The 17,464-nt window shown below is 34.1% G+C and overlaps 1 protein-coding gene across 1 annotated transcript; it reads right to left on the bottom strand.

The window, feature by feature from the left end:
• Positions 1–308: 308 nt before the first annotated feature.
• LOC139870171 (uncharacterized) lies at positions 309–1,309 on the bottom strand. Its single transcript, XM_071858014.1, has 3 exons — positions 1,191–1,309; positions 990–1,109; positions 309–714 (listed from the first exon to the last, which is right to left on the bottom strand). The coding sequence occupies exons 1-3, from the start codon at positions 1,307–1,309 to the stop codon at positions 309–311; spliced, it is 645 nt and encodes a 214-aa protein (XP_071714115.1).
• Between the last annotated feature and the right edge of the window lie 16,155 nt (positions 1,310–17,464).

The raw sequence follows: 17,464 nt of genomic DNA, 5'->3' as shown, positions 1-17,464 counted from the left end.
AACCTAAAATCTAGCCTTGTAACCAAACAGGCTCCTGCCATGCGGGAGCTAGAGATCATCCCTTAAAAGGCAGGATGCACGTAACTGCTACCAAAATGTGTGTTGAAACATAACCAAATGTTTCCATAAAGAAATTAAATTTATTCATGACAAAATAAATAAAATCCAAAAGTCATAACCAAATGACAAACCATTACAACCAAAAAGAAATACTAATTGTCTTTGGAAATAAAGCAACATTTTAAGTAAACTAAAAATGTAAGTGCTCATAGTGTGGGGTGATCAATCCATGTGCTGCAGCCTGACAATTATATATAACATCTTTTTAAATTGGTTGCATGCCAAGTACGAGGTACTCGTCTTCCAGTTACTTCAGCTAGGATATAAGATCCTATAGCACTTGTGCAAATTATTTCATATGGACCCTCCCAATTGGGCCCAAGCTTTCCAGTATCCTCTGCTTGGCTTGCTTCATTATTGTGCCACACATACTCTGCCACTTTGAATGACAATGGCTTGACGTGCTTATCATAGTACTTGGAGATTTTCTGCTTGTTCATGGCTTCTCGTATAGCTGCAATTTCTCTACACTCCTCTAGCATGTCTAAGTTAGCGCGCAAGCCTTCATGATTGCTTGACTCATCAAAGCTTTGAACTCTCTTCGTGGGTACCAATATTTCTACAGGGATAATAGCTTCAGTCCCGTAAACTAAGCTGAAAGGAGTTTCACCTGTGCTATTCTTATGCGTAGTTCGATGCACCCACAATACACTGGGAGTTCATCGACCCATTCGTTTCCATATAAGCCCAAGCATTCCTTTATCTCCTTTACAATATCCTGGTTGGTTACTTCACATTGCCCGTTCGCTTGGGGGTGTGCTACCGATATGAAAGATTACTTAATATTCAGGTCTTGGCACCAGGACTGGAATGGTTCTCCTTCGAACTGGATTTCGTTATCGCTGACGATTTCATTGGAAATACCAAACCTGCACACAATAACTTCCCAAAAGAAGTTGCGACTGCGCCTGCTAGTAATTGTTACTAATGCCTTCGCCTCCACCCATTTACTGAAGTAATCAATTGCTACCACCAAGAATTTAATTCCCCTGAGTAAATAATGATTGCGTTAATACTATGAAAGCGCGTAATTAGCAAAGTATTATTCATATAAATTATTCCACGCGTACCTGAGCGCGCGGTAATAGGGTCTATAATGTCGATGGCCCACTTGCAGAATGGCTAAGCTGCCGTTATTGGTATCATAGGATGTCGCGGTACTCTGCTGATAGGCACGTGCTGTTGACATGATTGACACGTTCTCATGACCTCAGCTGCATCTTTGCCAATGGTGGGCTAGTAATACCCAATGCGCATAACCTTTGCGGCTATAGTCTGATAGTCGGAGTGTAGAGCGCAATACCCTTCATGAATCTCTCTGAGCACTTCTTTCGCTTGATTTGGACCAATACATAGCAGGCTTGGCCCGAGGAATGACTTTCTATAAAGAGCTCCATCCACCAAAGTGTACATGGGCGCTTTCATGCGTACTTTTCTCGATTCCTTTTCGTCTGTAGGGAGCATTCCTTATATTAAGAACTTAAGTATAGGTGTCATTCAGTTTGGGCTTTCCTCCTCAATAGGTGCGACAGTAGACTTCTCGTCTATAGACTTCTGCGTCAATTCCTCCACCCACACGTTTTTGCGCAAGTGATCAAAGGATAAAGCAGCCAACTTGCTAAGCGCATATGCTTTCTTATTCTGACCCCTAGGTACTTGCGTTAGTCTGAATACGTCGAACTCTTCTATCATCTTCTGCACAAGTTCCTGGTAGCTTTGCATAGAGGCATCATGCGCCTCAAATAACCCATTAACTTGATTTGCCATGAGTTGCGAGTCAACGTATGCATCCAAACACTTAATACCTAACTACTGTGCTATACACATTCCTGATAATAGTGCTTCACACTCTGATTCATTGTTTGTGGCTGTGACGCAAATCGAAGCACATAAGTGTGTAGTGACCCGAACTTTTCCATGTTTATATATATATTAAATGAAATTGTTATTTACATGATTAAGTGTTTCCAACATGTTAAGCAATCAAACTTGTTAAGACTTGATTAATTGAAATAGGTTTCATATAGACAATTGACCACCCAAGTTGACCGGTGATTCACGAACGTTAAAACTTGTATAAACTATATGATGTCATATATATGGATATATATATATAGTTAAAATGGTATTATGATAAGTAAACATATCATTAAGTATATTAACAATGAACTACATATGTAAAAACAAGACTACTAACTTAATGATTTTGAAACGAGACATATATGTAACGATTATCGTTGTAACGACATTTAATGTATATATATCATATTAAGAGATATTTATACATCATAATATCATGATAATGTAATAATTTAAAATCTCATTTGATATTATAAACATTGGGTTAACAACACTTAACAGGATCGTTAACCTAAAGGCTTCAAAACAACACTTACATGTAACGACTAACGATGACTTAACGACTCAGTTAAAATGTATATACATGTAGTGTTTTAATATGTATTCATACACTTTTGAAAGACTTCAAGACACTTATCAAAATACTTCTACTTAACAAAAATGCTTACAATTACATCCTCGTTCAGTTTCATCAACAATTCTACTCGTATGCACCCGTATTCGTACTCGTACAATACACAGCTTTTAGATGTATGTACTATTGGTATATACACTCCAATGATCAACTCTTAGCAGCCCATGTGAGTTACCTAACACATGTGGGAACCATCATTTGGCAACTAGCATGAAATATCTCATAAAATTACAAAAATATGAGTAATCATTCATGACTTTTTTACATGAAAACAAAATTACATATCCTTTATATCTAATCCATACACCAACGACCAAAAACACCTACAAAAACTTTCATTCTTCAATTTTCTTCATCTAATTGATCTCTCTAAAGTTCTATCTTCAAGTTCTAAGTGTTCTTCATAAATTCCAAAAGTTCTAGTTTCATAAAATCAAGAATACTTCCAAGATTGCAAGTTTACTTCCAAGTTTTCTAAATCCATTCCAAGTAATCATCCAAGATCAAGAAACCTTTGTTACTTACAGTAGGTTATCTTTCTAATACAAGGTAATAATCATATTCAAACTTTAATTCAATTTCTATAACTATAACAATCTTATTTCGAGTGGAAATCTTACTTGAAATTGTTTTCGTGTCATGATTCTTCTTCAAGAACTTTCAAGCCATCCAAGGATCCTTTGAAGCTAGATCCATTTTTCTCATTTCTAGTAGGTTTATCCAAGGAACTTGAGGTAGTAATGATGTTTATAACATCATTCGATTCATACATAAAAAGCTGTCTTATTCAACGTTATAAACTTGTAATCACTAGAACATAGTTTGGTTAATTCTAAACTTGTTCGCAAATAAAGTTAATCCTTCTAAATAGACTTTTAAAATCAACTAAACACATGTTCTATATCTATATGATATGCTAACTTAATGATTTAAAACTTGGAAACACGATAAACACCATAAAACTGGATATACGCCGTCGTAGTAAAACCGGGGGCTGTTTTGGTTGGGATAATTAAAAGCTAAGAAGAACTTTGATTTAAAAGCTATACTTCTGGAAAAATTATTTTTCTTATGAACATGAAACTATATCCAAAAATCATGGTTAAACTCAAAGTGAAAGTATGTTTTTCAAAATGGTCATCAAGATGTCGTTCTTTCGATGGAAATGACTACCTCTTTCAAAAATGACTTATAACTTGTATTTCCGACTATAAACTTATACATTTTCTACTTAGATTCATAAAGTTAAGTTCAATACGAAACCGTGGCCACTGGAATCACTCAAAACGGATTAGAAACGAAGAAATGGCGAGTAAAACAAGATTGATAAAAACTACTCATTTTACCTACGTGAAACTTAGTAATAAATCTATACCAACCATAACCTAATCAACTTATATTGTATATTATGTAATCTGGAGATACCATAGACACGTATACAATGTTTCGACCTATCATGTCGACCCATCTATATATATATTGCGGAACAACCATAGACACTCTATATGTGAATGTTAGAGTTAGCTATACAGGGTTGAGGTTGATTCCAAAATATATATATATAGTTTGAGTTGTGATCAATACTGAGATACGTATACACTGGGTCGTGGATTGATTCAAGATAATATTTATCGATTTATTTCTGTACATCTAACTGTAGACAACTAGTTGTAGGTTACTAACGAGGACAGCTGACTTAATAAACTTAAAACATCAAAATGTATTAAAAGTATTGTAAATATATTTTGAACATACTTTGATATATATGTATATATTGTTATAGGTTCGTGAATCAACCAGTGGCCAAGTCTTACTTCCCGACGAAGTAAAAATCTGTGAAAGTGAGTTATAGTCCCACTTTTAAAATCTAATATTTTTGGGATGAGAATACATGCAGGTTTTATAAATGATTTACAAAATAGACACAAGTACGTGAAACTACATTCTATGGTTAAATTATCGAAATCGAATATGCCCCTTTTTATTAAGTCTGGTAATCTAAGAATTAGTGAACAGACACCCTAATTGACGCAAATCCTAAAGATAGATCTATTGGACCTAACAAACCCCATCCAAAGTACCGGTTGCTTTAGTACTTCGAAATTTATATCATATCCGAAGGGTGTCCCGGAATGATGGGGATATTCTTATATATGCATCTTGTTAATGTCGGTTACCAGGTGTTCACCATATGAATGATTTTTATCTCTATGTATGGGATGTGTATTGAAATATGAAATCTTGTGGCTATTGTTACGATTTGATATATATAGGTTAAACCTATAACTCACCAACATTTTTGTTGACGTTTAAATCATGTTTATTCTCAGGTGAATACTAAGAGCTTCCGCTGTTGCATACTAAATTAAGGACAAGATTTGGAGTCCATGTTTGTATGATATTGTGTAAAAACTGCATTCAAGAAACTGATTTCGATGTAACATATTTGTATTGTAAACCATTATGTAATGGTCGTGTGTAAACAGGATATTTTAGATTATCATTATTTGATAATCTACGTAAAGCTTTTTGAACCTTTATTTATGAAATAAAGGTTATGGTTTGTTTTAAAAATGAATGCAGTCTTTGAAAAATGTCTCATATAGAGGTCAAAACCTCGCAACGAAATCATTTAATATGGAACATTTTTAATCAATAAGAACGGGACATTTCATTTGGTATCCGAGCGTTGGTCTTAGAGAACCAGAAAATTTGCATTAGTGTGTCTTATCGAGTTTGTTAGGATGAATTAGTGAGTCTGGACTTCGACCGTGTTTTCTTTAAAAATGATTGCTTAACATTTTTGTTGGAAACTATATATTATTAACATGTATATATTATGTGATATATTAATCTCTTAACATGTTTGATATTGTGTGATAGATGTCTACCTCTAGCACAAATCCCATTGACTCACCTAATAATAACAAAGAGTCGAATATATATTGGACTGATTCACAAGTTCCCGAAGAGGAACCGGAAGAAGAATCAGAATCGAAAGAAGAATCAGAACCGAAAGAGGAGGAACCGGAGGAGGAAATAGAACCGGTGGGGGAAATAATAAAACGGTTAAGTAAAAGAAAATCCTCAACCAACCGACCAAGGTTAATTATGGTCAATGGTGTTTCCGCCAAGGAAGCAAAATATTGGGAGGATTACCAATTCTCCGATGAATTGGATTCCGACGAGAATTCCGATGATGTTATAGAAATTACCCCAACTGAATTTAAAAAAGCAAAAGAAAATAATAAGGGAAAGGGCATAAAAATAGAGAAATCTAATTCCAACCCCGATGAACTTTATATGTATCGTCAACCCTCGAAGTCCTTAAGTTGTAACAATGACCCGGGAACCTCTAAACCACCAGGTTTTTCTAAACCGTTGTGGAAAACGACAGCTAGTATTAGGGGAACATCACATATCCCTAGAAACTTGGCAAAACGAACCAAAATCGAAGAAGAAGAAACGAGCGAGTCGGAATAAGATAGTTGTATTCGTGTGGTGTAATATATGTAATATAGTGTGCTTATGCTTTATGATATATGTAAAAATTGCTTGTATTAATAAGTATTTTTTTATGAATCTAACTCTTGTCTATTTTACAGTTTAAAAACATAAAATGGATAGACAACCCAATATTTTAAGAGACCTACCCGGAGACATGATTGATGAAATCTTGTCTAGAGTCGGTCAGAATTCTTCGGCACAACTATTTACGGCGAAATCAGTTTGTAAGACATTCGAAGAACATTTCAAGAATGCCTTGGTTTATAAGAGACTTTCGTTTGAAAGATGGGGGATATCACATTGGGAAACCTATAAGTTACGATGTGTTTACTTTGACGCATATATTGCGGGGAACCCAAGTGCTATTTTACGCAACGGGTTAAGAAATTATTTTGACTCAATGTATCCGAACATAGGACTTCATGATTTAGAAAAAGCGGCTAACATGCAACATAAAGAAGCATGTTATGCTTACGGGTTAGTAATGTTCGCTTCTCACCAAAGTGAGAACAAGAACATCGGGCTACAACTATTAAACAAAACATTTTCACAAGTAACGGACTCAGTAGTTGGAGTGAGAAACAAGGTTTTTAGATTGTTACGAGACTGTTAGACATTACGTAACCCTCGTCCCTTTGACGACGTTACAACACGTTGTCTTATCAATGGCCATAACGGTTATGTTCCACAAGACCAAGGATGGGAAGTAGTCCTAGTAAAACCAGAATGCATGACTTGTTTCTGGACGTATGAATTACGTGTCTTTATTGCCTTTGCTGAACGACTTGTGTACTAGCTAGAATTATCTTCACAACTATCTTGTATCAAAGTTATTGTGTGCTATATTTCATTCTTTATGTAAAATAAGCGGTATTGTAAGTTTGTAAAATATTGTATAAAAGTTTGAACGCGAAATATTATTATAATCAGTTTTTCATATAGAATTGTAGTAGTTGAATTGTATATTAGCTACTAAGTATGAACTTAACGGGTAGGTACTACCCGAATTTAAACTTATTAAACGCTAATATGAAGAAAAAGCTTTTATAAATGAGTTAATATTATGCTACGAAATACTATTAACTACTCTTAATATTCTGTATGATTAACTTGTTCCATTTGACTATTTTGAAGGAAATGGCACCGACTACTCGACACACCGTGAATATGAATGAAGAGGAATTCCGTACTTTTCTAGCTTCAAACATAGCCGCAGTACAGGCTGCGCTACATACCAACAATAACCTTGGATCTAGCAGTACAGGAAATCGTGTAGGATGCACCTACAAAGAATTCACTGCCTGCAAACCTTTGGAATTTGATGGAACCGAAGGACCGATCGGATTGAAACGGTGGACCGAGAAGGTCGAATCGGTGTTTGCCATAAGTAAGTGTACTGAAGAGGACAAAGTGAAGTACGCTACGCATACCTTCACAGGTTCTGCGTTAACATGGTGGAATACCTATTTAGAGCAAGTGGGACAAGATGATGCTTATGCACTACCGTGGTCAGCATTCAAGCACTTGATGAACGAGAAGTACCGTCCCAGAACCGAGGTCAATAAGCTCAAGACAGAACTTAGAGGGTTATGAACCCAAGGATTTGATATTACCACGTACGAAAGACGATTCACAGAATTATGCCTATTGTGTCCGGGAGCGATCGAAAATGAGGAAGAGAAGATCGACGCGTTTGTGAAAGGATTATCGGAAAGAATCCAAGAAGATATAAGTTCACACGAGCCCGCCTCCATACAACAGGCATGTAGAATGGCTCACAAACTAGTGAACCAGATTGAAGAAAGAATTAAAGAACAGACGGCTGAAGAGACCAATGTGAAGCAAGTCAAAAGAAAGTGGGAGGAAAACGGTGATAAGAGTCACCAATACAACAACAACAGCAATTACAACAATAATCGCAACAACTATCCCAACAATCGCAACATCAATCGCAACTACAACAAACGGCCCAACAACAACAATAACAATAACAACAACAACAACAACAACAACAACAGCAACTACAACAATCATCCCAACAACAATAATAACCGCAACAACAACAACAATCAGAAGCAGCTATGCCAAAGGTGTGAAAAGTATCACTCGGGGTTCTGCACCAAATTTTGCAACAAGTGTAAAATAAATGGTCATAGCGCGGCGAAGTGTGAGGTCTACGGACCAGGGGTTAACAGAACGAAAGGAACAAATGGTGTCGGAATGAGTAATGGCGGAGCAAGTAGTGTCGGAGCAAGTTATGCCAATGTAGTTTGTTATAAATGTGGAAAACTGGGCCACATTATTAGAAATTGCCCGAACCAGGAGAACACGAATGGACAAGGCCGCGGAAGAGTTTTCAATATTAATGTGACAGAGGCACAGGAAGACCCAGAGCTTGTTACGGGTACGTTTCTTATTGACAATAACTCTGCTTACGTTTTATTTGATTCGGGTGCGGATAGAAGCTATATGAGTAGAGATTTTTGTGCTAAATTAAGTTGTCCATTGACGCCGTTGGATAGTAAATTTTTACTCGAATTAGCAAACGGTAAATTAATTTCAGCAGATAATATATGTCGGAATCGAGAAATTAAACTGGGTAGCAAAATATTTAAGATTGACTTGATACCAGTAGAGTTAGGGAGTTTTGATGTGATAATCGGTATGGACTGGTTGAAAGAAGTGAAAGCAGAGATCGTTTGTTACAAAAATACAATTCGCATTATACGAGAAAAAGGAAAACCCTTAATGGTGTACGGAGAAAAGGGCAACACGAAGCTACATCTTATTAGTAATTTGAAGGCACAAAAACTAATAAGAAAAGGTTGCTATGCTGTTCTAGCATACGTCGAGAAAGTACAAACTGAAGAAAAGAGCATCAATGATGTTCCCGTCGCAAAAGAATTTCCCGATGTATTTCCGAAAGAATTACTGGGATTACCCCCACATCGATCCGTTGAATTTCAAATAGATCTTGTACCAGGAGCTGCACCAATAGCTCGTGCTCCTTACAGACTCGCACCCAGCGAGATGAAAGAACTGCAAAGCCAATTACAAGAACTTTTAGAGCGTGGTTTCATTCGACCAAGCACATCACCGCGGGGAGCTCCAGTTTTGTTTGTCAATAAGAAAGATGGTACATTCAGGTTGTGTATCGACTACCGAGAGTTGAACAAACTTACCATCAAGAACCGCTACCCACTACCGAGAATCGACGACTTATTTGATCAACTACAAGGCTCATCTTTTTATTCAAAGATTGACTTACGTTCCGGGTATCATCAAATGCGGGTGAAAGAAGATGATATTCCAAAGACTGCTTTCAGAACACGTTACGGTCATTACGAGTTTATGGTCATGCTGTTTGGTTTAACTAATGCACCAGCTGTGTTCATGGACCTTATGAACCGAGTGTGTGGACCATACCTTGACAATTTTGTCATTGTTTTCATTGATGACATACTTATTTACTCAAAGAATGACCAAGAACACGGTGAACATTTGAGAAAGGTGTTAGAAGTATTGAGGAAGGAAGAATTGTACGCTAAATTTTCAAAGTGTGCATTTTGGTTGGAAGAAGTTCAATTCCTCGGTCACATAGTGAACAAAAAAGGTATTAAGGTGGATCCAGCAAAGATAGAAACTGTTGAAAAGTGGGAAACCCCGAAAACTCCGAAACACATACGCCAGTTTTTAGGACTAGCTGGTTACTACAGAAGGTTCATCCAAGACTTTTCCATAATAGCAAAACCCTTGACTGCATTAACGAATAAAGGGAAGAAATTTGAATGGAAGGATGAACAAGAGAAAGCGTTTCAGTTATTGAAGAAAAAGCTAACTACGGCACCTATATTGTCATTGCCTGAAGGGAATGATGATTTTGTGATTTATTGTGATGCATCAAAGCAAGGTCTCGGTTGTGTATTAATGCAACGAACGAAGGTGATTGCTTATGCGTCTAGACAATTGAAGATTCACGAGCAAAATTATACGACGCATGATTTGGAATTAGGCGTGGTTGTTTTTGCATTAAAGACTTGGAGGCACTACTTATATGGGGTCAAAAGTATTATATATACCGACCACAAAAGTCTTCAACACATATTTAATCAGAAACAACTGAATATGAGGCAGCGTAGGTGGATTGAATTGTTGAATGATTACGACTTTGAGATTCTTTACCACCCGGGTGAGACGACCCGACCCAATCCATAGGGACGAATACAATAACATATGATTACATCGCGAGGTACTTGACCTCTAAATGATACATTTTACAAACATTGCATTCATTTTTAAAAGACAATCTTTCATTACATCGAAAGTTGACATGTATGCATACCATTTCATAATATCCAAACTATAAATGACCTAATCTGTCATTTACTTAATAATAATCTTTAATGAACTTCAACGACTCGAATGCAACGTCTTTTGAAATATGTCATGAATGACTCCAAGCAATATCTTTAAAATGAGCTAATGCACAGCGGAAGATCTCTTTCAAACCTGAGAATAAACATGCTTTCAAGTGTCAACCAAAAGGTTGGTGAGTTCATCAGTTTATAGTAATCATTTCATTTTCATCATTTTAATAGACCACAAGATTTCATATTTCCAATTCTCATAAATAAACGTCCCATGCATAGAGACAAAAATATCATTCATATGGATTGAACACCTGGTAACCGACATTAACAATATGCATATAGAATATCCCCATCATTCCGGGATCCTCCTTCGGACATGATATAAATTTCGAAGTACTAAAGCATCCGGTACTTTGGATGGGGCTTGTTGGGCCCGATAGATCTATCTTTAGGATTCGCGTCAATTAAGGTGCCTGTTCCCTAATTCTTAGATTACCAGACTTAATAAAAAGGGGCATATTCGATTTCGATAATTCAACCATAGAATGTAGTTTCATGTACTTGTGTCTATTTTGTAAATCATTTATAAAAATTGCGCATGTATTCTCAGCCCAAAAATATAAAGGGTAAAAAGGCAAATGAAACTCACCATACTGTATTTTGTAGTAAAAATACATATAACATCATTGAACAAGTGTAGGGTTGGCCTCGGATTCACGAACCTATATTAATTAAATATATTTATATGACGGTCAATATTTGTCTAATAATTTAGGCCAAGTCATAGTGTACCACAATCCTAAAGCTCGAGTCAGACTCAACAGTATAGTAACATGTTATATTACTCATGTTTAGTTAAAATTCTAGTAAAAGGTGACGTGTGAAACAACGTATAACAAATGGTTTCATAATCATAAAATAGTATTTTAGTTTTTTTTAGAGAAAGTCAATACAAAAATATTAACTGAAAAGTTAACGGAAAAGTCAAAGTTCAATGTCAAAAGTCAAAGGTTAAAGTAAAAACGAGGTCGCATGCAAAAATACAATAACTTATACAAAAAATGATTTTTTCGGTCAAACATGACTAAACGGCCTTTAGAAAAATTATCGGAGCTCTGATTGATAAACGGCCAAAGATAAAAGTTACACATTACCAAAAAGATTAAGCATAAATTTTACAGAAGTAAACTAAACCTAGACAACTCGTAGTTGCCAACGCGGTTTCGGCGTTTCAAAGTTAATTTTTCAGCTTTAATAAATTTACAAAAGTGACCGAGTAGCCTACTTTGGAGATTTTTAGAAAATTCCTCGAAACTCGGATTGACAAACGGTCAAAGCCTGGAAATTCTAGTTACCACAAAGATATAACATGATTTTTGGCAAAAGTAAACACACATCAGGCCGACCATGACAACTGATACAAAACTGACATTTTTAATAAAAAAGTTTCAACTCTTTTTAGAATTTTAAAATGTGACCAAACAGTCAACTTTGTCGATTTTTAGGAAAATCGTCGAGACTCAAATTGACAAACGGCCAGAGTCGTTTGTTAGACCTTACAACAAAGAATTCAGTTGTATTTTTGTTTTAATCTGAAACAACGCAGATCAGCGAGAATTTCAGTTTCCGTATCGACGTTTCATCAAAATTTACAAAACTTCTTTTATCCATAACTTGACAACCGTTCAACGAAACGAGATGTGCTTTATATGAAAATTCATCTACTCGACGAGTAGAATCCAAATAACCACTTTTTATTACTCAGAAAATTAGTTCACTAATTATCATTAGCAATCTTAATTACGAAATTAATTGTTTAATTCATAACTTTCTAACCGTTCATCGAATCCATTCGATATCCAAATGAAAAGTTATTAATTTTTCGCTAGCTTTCCAACGACATGCATATCTTATATCTTATCTTATCCCTAGTATAACAACCTTTAAGATACAACATAACCTATCTAGGGGCAATATAAAATATACAAGCATGCATAATTTTATTTTCTCGAGCACTAGTCAGGGATACACTATTGATAAATAAAAGTTAAGTTATGAGTGCTCACGTATCAATATTGAGGTTCAATATTGTAGGAAAGGTACGTAGACGCAACGGAGATGACAAACACTAAATTGACCTCACGGGCATACCCATGAACCATACCCATCACCTCCATAGCCATAACTCATAATTTCCTTAGCCCTATCCTACTCATAAAACTTGTCTTGAAATGACCCGCTCATAAAAGCCTTCTTGAAATAATTCTCTCATGTCCTCATCGTAGTATTTTATGTATAAATACTATTAGTTAATAATAATACTAATACTAATAATAATAATAAGATTAACAATATTAATAATATACATATGTATACATATTGAGAGATATATAGAAATATCAAGAAAGTTGAATTTGTAAGCAAAGCCGAATCAGATATGAAAGGATTTATAGAAGTACTACCTCTCTAAAAGTCATACCTCCGTGATTTACGTTGATTCGTTTACATCTCAATGATTAAAGAAAGAAGAAAAAAAAACGTGTATTATAATAAGTGGTAGTTGCGTGAATGATCAAATGATCATATGATTTACGTGTTTAGTTTTTATATTTATATGTTTATTTAATATTTATTATATTTAATCTTTAGAATTAATTAAATATTATATTATATTTACGTTTATGGTAAAAATATAATTTTTACAAAAATGACACGGACGTGGTCTCACTACTCATGTACCACTTTCGGTTTTTCGGGCGCACTTTCGTACGTTTAGAAAACTAGCCTTTTACGTTACGCGACGTGTACCTTTTACAAAAATTAGACTTACTTAACAATAAATTACCTTTATAAAAATATAACTTATAAAGTTGAGCGTTGTGGTCATTTCCTTATATAAATCAAAGTCTCGTTGTTTGTCAAAATATTTTATTTTAAATTAAACGTTTTGTGTCATGTACCTTTATTAATAACTAGACTTAAATTAATTAAAAACTAACCCACTCGGAGTGTAACTTAATCTTTTGAGTGTTTTGGTCATTTACTTTTATAATTCATACCCTCGTTAGTTATCAAAGTATACTTAATAACATTAACTTAAACCAAAACGTCTTTTGAATAAATTAAAATATATTTATAATATATAGGTTTGAAATACTTTAATAAAATATTTAGATTTTAATTATATTTCAAAGTATATTTGAAGATCGTTTATAATATTATATCCTATAACGTTTATACTTTAAAAAAAATATAATTTCCTTATGCGTCAACGTTTAGTTTGTTTTCCTTAAACTTTCTAAATAATATAACTATATTCCCAAAGTTTCACTTTCACTCTAAATAATAGGAAGGTTAACTAGTTAACGTTTATATAGAAAGTCGAACAGAAAACTCCACTAACATTTGGCTAGTTCTCGTTAATTGACACATTTGTCTTTACTTATAACTCACTTTACCATTTTTCGAATACGGTTAATAATAAGGGTTACCTAATTCAAAGTGGACCTCCTAACAGATACTCTTAATCATAATTCAATGTATCTGATAATTCAATCATTTGATATTATCTTTTAATCTCGTCGATAAACTTACATCGAACAAATATATTCATGTAAAGTATTATCTATTCAATACCTTAATAGTACTTCCAGGTTCATAAAATAGATCTCATAGCTTATAATCATATCCACTAATCCGTTCGATGTTTTATATAATATATCTCAATTTAATAATCACACATATGTATATGTATATATAATTGTTCGTGAATCGCTAGGCATGGTCAAAGGGTAATTGATTATATGAATATAGTTTTCAAAATTTCGAGACTCAACATTACATATTTTTGCTCATCGTGTCGGGAACATATAAAGATTAAAGTTTAAATTTGATCGGAAATTTCCGGGTCATCACAGTACCTACCCGTTAAAGAAATTTCGTCCCGAAATTTGAGTGAGGTGGTCATGGCTAACAATAAAAATGTTTTCATGACGAATATGAGCTGATAAATAGAGTTTTATCATTATTGAGTAATATAGATAAAAAAAATTTGATTTTTGTGCAGAGTACGAGTGAAGCTTATCATAAAAGAGTGAAATGAGAAATTGAAGATTCGCCTTATCTTTTGACATAGTCACGTTTGAATTCCGGAATTCAAGGGATTTAAAAGAAAATCTTGAAGATCTTTAAGATCTGTTTCTTCGGCGAATAAGGAAATTAAAATCTCTCGAATTAAATGCGGTGATCTGCTTCGATTACTCTGTCTGATATTTCCATTATAAATTAAACTTCTCCGTTCCATTATTCTCACCATTCCTGTACTTTCTTTCTTAGTTCATACATCCAAAAGATTCTGAAAATGTTTAATCCAGTTCTGATCCTTGTCCTCATCCTTACTATCACAACAATCATTCTCCTTTTCCAACTTCCACCAGAGGAATCTGCTTTCTTCTACTTCGCCCTTGGGATTATAATGTTTTTAATTCTCCCGTGTATTTATGTTGCTATAAACATTGATATATACGGTTTGTAATTTATGTGTTGCTATCGGGATTTTTATTCTCCCTTAAATTTCAAAGCTCTATGCTTTTGTTTTCTCTTCCCGACTTCAAGTCAAGCGAATAATGGTCCAGAATTTGTAGATATAGAGTTTCGAATGATTATAATGTTCTAAGCAGGAAGGAACGTGATAGCACGATTTGATTTTCAAATTTATCAACGTCGTGAAAGATAGAACCATCAAGAATACATTTTCTTGATTTGTTCAGGAGTTGAGTAGAATGAAAGAGTTATGTAACATGGCACATGATGACGTTATGATCTGTGAATCATCACGTCCCATTAGAAACTCAGCATGACTTATTGTAATATAATCACGTTGATCAAGTGTCATTATATTATACTAACTCATGCATCAGTTCCCAACACTACTTCAAAAACATTCATATTTTATGCTCGAAAGTTTACAGAATATAGAAACTAACAGTTTCTATATGATGTAACACTGATAGCACGAAAAGATTAATGATTTCAGATAAGAGTAATTATAAAAATATCTTCAGAAATATGGAGAATATTTATAATGAAAGATACGATGATATCTTGAAATTTCTAATATTGAAGTATGATGAAGAAGATTTATCCGTAAGGGTTTAGATTCGGAAGCAAGATATTCGCTAAAGATTTCATCAGAAACAAAATCATTTATATTCTTTGAATTCAAACTTATTCTTTGTGATTTGTCCACGGCTTCTTTCATAGTTTCGCATAATCCACTTTTCAGTACTAGATTTTATATTGAATGTTTCCAATATAATGATACACAGAAAGCACGAGGAGGTATATAATTTCGAACGAGAATATTTATGAAAATATCCTCAGAAATATCGAAGATATTGATGATGATATTTTAGAATTTCTAAGTTCGATGGTTGATGGAGAAAGATTTTCCGCAAGATTTTAACATGACTTCGGAGCAAGATATTCTCTAAAGATTTCAACGAATCCAGAATTACCTGAATTCTTTGAATATATGGTTTAGTCCTTGTATTTGTCCTTGTTCTCCTTTATGGGTAGCTCAATCTGTTTTTCAATACCCAATTTTCTATCGAGCGTTCCTAACACTCCTTTCTTTATCATCAAACTTTTGTCCGTTTATACCATCTACCCTTTTTCTGTTTCCTCTGCATTTAATGCTATGATATCTGAATCATCGATTATTAATCCGAGGTAGTTCCAGGAGAATTGTGTTTTTAGATGATTAAACGCTGATGGTAATATGGTGGAATATAAAAGGTTCCCCGGTAACAATAAAAGAGCATACATATAAATCAAGGTGATAATAAGGTTGTTTCGAACGAAAAGTCGAAGTTGATTTGTTGGAGCTGTGACGAAATTTGCTACTTTGAAAGGAATTACCAAGTTATTTTGGGTAATAATAACACTAAGGAATTAGCACAACTATGTGTTAAACGTTTACTCAGTTTCCGAGAGTTTTTCAGATGCATAACTAAATGCATCAATCTTTTCTCCTGTAGATGAAGTGCGGTTGATTCATCCTATCGATTGAGGTGCTTTCAAGAGTCATGAAAGGTTTGAACGCAGATTGTAATTGTGATGATACGAATGGGGTTTAAAATGAAATCAAGTGGCAACTTGAAGAATTGTTTAGTTTCATATATTATAATCAATATTTTAATTCATTTTAATTGTCCAATGTTATTAGTCCACAGTCGATAGTCCACAGTAACAATCCAATAATTCATATATAGTTTAATATACAATATTCGAATTAATTAATACGTATCGTGACCCGTATACGTCTCAGACTCGATCACAACTCAAAGTATATATATTATTATAGAATCAACCTCAACCCTGTATAGAGAACTCGATCATTACTGCATATAGAGTGTCTATGGTGATTCCAAATAATATATATAGATGTGTCGATATGATATGTCAAAACTTTGTATACGTGTCCCGATATTTAAAGTGCGTAAAATAAATACAGAAATTAAATGACGATAAATAAAATGCTTAAAGTAAATAACAGAAGTTAAATAACGATAAATAAAATTGCGAGAATTAAAATTGCGATAAAATAAATTGCGATAAATAAAAATGTAATATGGAATTAACAGTTAGCTAGGAACAGTTAGCTAGGATTTTGTTAGCGTGGTTTCTTAACAAAATTTCATATTGTCAATTAGTCTGTTTCTTATCAATTTTTATTGTGTCCATTATTTCTTCATTATGCCACTTGTTGGATTCTGATAAATCAAAATCCAAATATGAAATTGAATTTTGAATGAAAATAGTTATTCTTTGGTGAACGGATACGTATCTCGGTGGTTGTAAATAGGATAGTGAATAACTGTTGAATCAGATTCGAAGAATATACAGTGTAACTTATTAATGTGAAATTTAAATATTCCTCGGGTATTACCTACTCGTTAAAATATTTTCACCA

The sequence above is a fragment of the Rutidosis leptorrhynchoides genome, chromosome 10, assembly GCF_046630445.1.
Source record: "Rutidosis leptorrhynchoides isolate AG116_Rl617_1_P2 chromosome 10, CSIRO_AGI_Rlap_v1, whole genome shotgun sequence".
Lineage (NCBI taxonomy): Eukaryota > Viridiplantae > Streptophyta > Magnoliopsida > Asterales > Asteraceae > Rutidosis > Rutidosis leptorrhynchoides.
This window is presented reverse-complemented; position numbering and strand designations above follow the sequence as displayed.

Excerpts from the sequence above, each read along its gene's own strand:
- LOC139870171 (XM_071858014.1), bottom strand. The coding sequence starts at position 1,309 with ATGTCAACAGCACGTGCCTATCAGCAGAGTACCGCGACATCCTATGAT. Across the intron at positions 1,110-1,190 it reads CCCTATTACCGCGCGCTCAG|GGGAATTAAATTCTTGGTGG; the intron begins GTACGCGTGGAA and ends TTATTTACTCAG. Across the intron at positions 715-989 it reads TGGGAAGTTATTGTGTGCAG|CTTAGTTTACGGGACTGAAG; the intron begins GTTTGGTATTTC and ends AACTCCTTTCAG.